Source organism: Sinocyclocheilus anshuiensis, unplaced genomic scaffold (genome assembly GCF_001515605.1).
Source record: "Sinocyclocheilus anshuiensis isolate Anshui unplaced genomic scaffold, SAMN03320099.WGS_v1.1 scaffold374, whole genome shotgun sequence".
Classification (NCBI taxonomy): Eukaryota; Metazoa; Chordata; class Actinopteri; order Cypriniformes; family Cyprinidae; genus Sinocyclocheilus; species Sinocyclocheilus anshuiensis.
This window is the reverse complement of record NW_015546051.1, coordinates 328,225-332,493: the sequence shown is the minus strand read 5'-3', so window position 1 is coordinate 332,493 and position 4,269 is coordinate 328,225. Positions and strand designations below refer to the sequence as shown.

The window sequence follows — 4,269 nt, the reverse complement described above, 5'->3', positions numbered from 1 at the left end:
GTTTGCTCCCGGGGCGCGAGTGCTGCGTGCCCGGTTCCTCATGCACAAAAGCCTGCATTGTCTTCAAAGAGGCCTTAAAGAACACAAGAAGCCGTTCTGCAATCAGACTGAACTGTACATCTCTTGTACTGGCCGTCAGATGTATATTGAATTGAAAGGATAGCATGCAAACCTACTATTTGTACTATTCTCTGCAGTTTATGTGTATTGTGTACAGTACCCTGCTGGAAAACAACAACAGAAACCATCACAGAATTTTTTTACTTGTTATAATGGGACTTAAAGGGGTCATATGATGTTATTTTAAAGATCATTATTTTGTGTATTTGGTGTAATAGAATATGTTGACATGCTTTAATGTTCAAAAAACACATTATTTTTCAAATACTGTACATTATTGTAGGTCATCTATGCCCTGCCTCTCTCAAACACGTAGTTTTCAAAAAAGCACCCTCCTTTGACAAACGCAGTCTGCTGATTGGCCAGCTGACCCAGTGCATTGTGATTGGCCGAACACCACAAGCACGTGTCGGAAATTTAACGCCCCTTACCATAATCGCGAGCGTCAGCTTTCAAAGTAAATATCAAGAATTAATAATGTTGTTAGTTTTACCATCAGTTCAAGCCCGAAAGGGCAACAGAGTCATGTGACAGACACAGTGATGATGCAGTACACAAGCCGCGGTTAAGACAGCTGACGTGCTATGATTTCTGACAGGCTGTTCACTCTCCTGTGATGTGACTTTGTTCCCCTCACACACACACACACACACGACGTGTTACTCTGCGCTGCGCAAAACTCTGCATTAGAACAGTCAATAGCAAATACTTAAACTAATAACAAAACATACTTACAGTCGCTGATTCAGAAGCGCCAGATTGTCATAGCAAAGTCGGAATTTACCCATTATTTTTTTTTTTTTTTAGAAATAGCCTTTGTGCACAGCCTGCCTTGTACTTTTCTAGGTTAAAAAAACTGTCGTCCATAAAATGCGTTGCACAAATTTGAACATCTGGGTTGTGCTGTTCTGTTGTAAATAAATCTTAACCAATGATTCTGAGTCTGAGATATAGTATCTCCCATCTCTATCAAATCTCAACATGCTCTCAAAACACTTCTGTGCTGATCACATTTGATCTTCCACTTTGGCTCTCACACACACAAACAACTGGAGCTTTGAGTTGATGAGTTTCTCCATTAGATAAAATGAACCGAAAGGGACGTTGATATGATCTAGGTCACATCCTTTCAGTTCAGTGATGTGACTTCTTGTTAAAAGCTATTATTCAGATTATAGCCATTTTAACATTATATAAAAAAGTGCGTCAACCTCCAGGAAATTACTTTGTGTCATATACTGTACTGTTGATTCATATCACTTCAGTACTTCATTGTGATTTTAAAGTCGATACAAGAATGCAAACCCTGTAGATTTATGTTCCAGCGCTTTCTTGAAAATCCCTGTGTTACTCTCTATGGGTAAAAAAAAAAAAAAAAACTGAATCTGAATCTGGTCAAATTTAATTTTAAAATAAAAATACAAATGCTGTATTCATTTTTTTGGAAATTAACATTATCCCCAGATGCATTTACTAATTCTCGTTATTACAACGATGTTTTAGTATTATGAAGTGAAGTGAAGTGAAGTGACATGTGGCCAAGTATGGTTACCCATACTAGGAATTCGTGCTCTGCATTTATCCCATCCTAAGTGCACACACACAGCAGTGAACACACACACACCGTGAACACACACCCGGAGCAGTGGGCAGCCATTTATGCTGCGGCGCCCGGGGAGCAGTTGGGGGTTCGGTGCCTTGCTCAAGGGCACTTCAGTCGTGGTATTGAAGGTGGGAGAGAGCGCTGTACATTCACTCCCCCCACCTACAATCCCTACCGGTACGAGACTCGAACCCGCAACCTTTGGATTACGAGTCCGACTCTCTAACCATTAGGCCACGACTTTATTTATATCCTATTATAGCATTTATTCATATTTTGAAATATCTTTCTAGTTTCAGTTTATTTTAATTTTAGTTAAAGTTTTAGTCATTTTATTTTGTGCTTTTGTCATTTTAAAATATTGTAACATATTTTTTAATATTATTTTTTATATTCATATTTAATTTAGCTTTGATTTATATTTATTTCAGTTTTGGTCAGTCATTTTGGTACTTCATCCCAAACTTATTTTAATTAATCTTGTTGCCAAGGCATTTCTAATTTTTCATCTAAGATTTATATTTTATTTTATTTCAGTAAATTCAATTATTGTTATTATTAAATACTCTTTACATTCTAAAGACTGTGCAACATGTTCTACAATGTATGATTACATTGTATACAAAGAGATGTATTCAAATTGCTGGAATGTGAAATGAGGGGGGAGAATGGGAAAAAAAAAGTTCTCCTCAGGCCAGTGGTCGCTGTCATTCATGTCAGCAGAAATCATCATATCTTAATAATGAATGAATTCTAGCTTTGTTGCTGAGAGTTTCAACGTCTTTTAAACTATACTAATCGACTTACCTGACAAAACAACTTCCACCAGGTCCCCTTCCTGGATGTCCGACACAGCCTTGACCAGCTGCAGGATGTTACTGCTGTTGGTGTCATGCTTGAAGAGGAGGATCTTGTCATAGATCCCATAAAAGCCACATTCAGGAAACTGGACAAAACAAAGAAAGAAAGAAACATCGATTAGCTTCATTTATGACCCATCTATACATATCCACTACACTCTGCTAATGTAATATTTCTCTTTTCCTGTTGTTAATAACTTTCACCGCATTACAGCAGCTCATTAGAACCACAGCATCCTTAGATTTTTGGCTCATGAACAAACATGGAGAATCCAACTTTGAGATGAGCTACTAAGATTGGTGGTCATCATGTTAATGAAGAGCCATCTGCAAGGGTTCCTGATGGTGGCACTTTTGCAGGTGTACCCACCAGGGATCTCCTCTCTTATTTGTGCAAGTGTTGCACGTCAAGGTGGGGCGGGGGTGTTCTTTGCTTCTGCCAGCTGCATTTTGAAGATTTCCTGTTGTTGCAGAGAAGAGCTTTTAATTTTCGTAGCTCTGATGTGTCGAGAGCTGCCATAAGACTTTTGAGCGGATTTAGAGGTTTTATGTTGTTTGTGTTGTTTTAGGATATCAAACTTTCTAAATTAAAAAGTTCAAAACAATTTGTAAACATAACACAAGTTACATAACCAGAAACTTCTCTTATGTCCAAAACAATCATTTATTGAAATGAATGATGCTGGAAAAAATGGTTAGGTACGATTTTTTTTTTTTTTTGACTTTTTAATGTCAGATTAATGCACACGGCAGCCCACATGTATGCCATCAATGCCTATTCAGTGTTCATAAACTTGGGTCGCTCAGTCAGTCATGTTGAAGTAATAAGGAGGCAGTAGGATAGATACTATTATTCATAAACATGAGAAGTAGTAGATCTTATTCCAGTAAGTATATAACTAACAATAACAAATATAGGCAAGCTTTGCCAAAGTTATGTTTTGCCATTACCTTTGCCATTAAACATTTGACTGATTTGGCCAGAAACGAAGATTATGTCATCATTTACTTACACTCTTGTTGTTCCAGACCTGTATGAGTGACTTTCTTCTGAGGAACACAAAACCAGTTATTTTGAAAAACTTAACTTTTTTAGTCCATACGATGAATATAAAAGGGGTCCAATGTTGTTTGGAGCCCAGTGACTTTCAAATGATCTTCTTATGTTCCACAGAAGAAAGAAAGTCATACATGTTTAAATGACATAGAGTGAGTAAATGAAGACAGAATTTTAATTTGGGGGTCAATAGGGTTGGGTATCGTTTGGGTTGTTTTCGGTACCGGTGCCAAATCGATACTTTTAAAACGGTTCCGGTGCCTGACCCGATACTTATTAAAAAATTAATAAATAAAAATTCCCCCAAAAATTATGAATTGGCCATTAGCACTATAAACACATGATGTCTGTTTCATACATACTGGATGCCAGAGGGCGCCCTTGCACAGAAAATCCACATATCCAGTCATAGAAGTACCGAATTCAGGAAATCCCTTATATGGACAAAGGCACTGCTATTATAGCTGTAAGTTAACTGAGTAAACAGAACATATAAACATTTTGAATGATAAAACAAAGACAATAAACACTTGACTGCGACAATATAGTTTATCTGTTTTATTAAAGCCATCTGGTATTTTCATAATGATTAAGTATATTTATAATCCATTGCTAATCGATGTATTTTT

General features: G+C 37.0%; 1 protein-coding gene across 1 annotated transcript in view; it reads right to left on the bottom strand.

Annotated features, from left to right (window-relative positions):
* The window catches only part of prkd2 (protein kinase D2), a 43,422-nt gene that overhangs the window by 15,987 nt on the left and 23,166 nt on the right, over positions 1-4,269 (bottom strand). Inside the window, exon 2 of the mRNA XM_016500383.1 lies at positions 2,531-2,669. Within this exon, the coding sequence (XP_016355869.1) occupies positions 2,531-2,669 (139 nt within the window). The remainder of the gene's footprint in view (positions 1-2,530; positions 2,670-4,269) is intronic.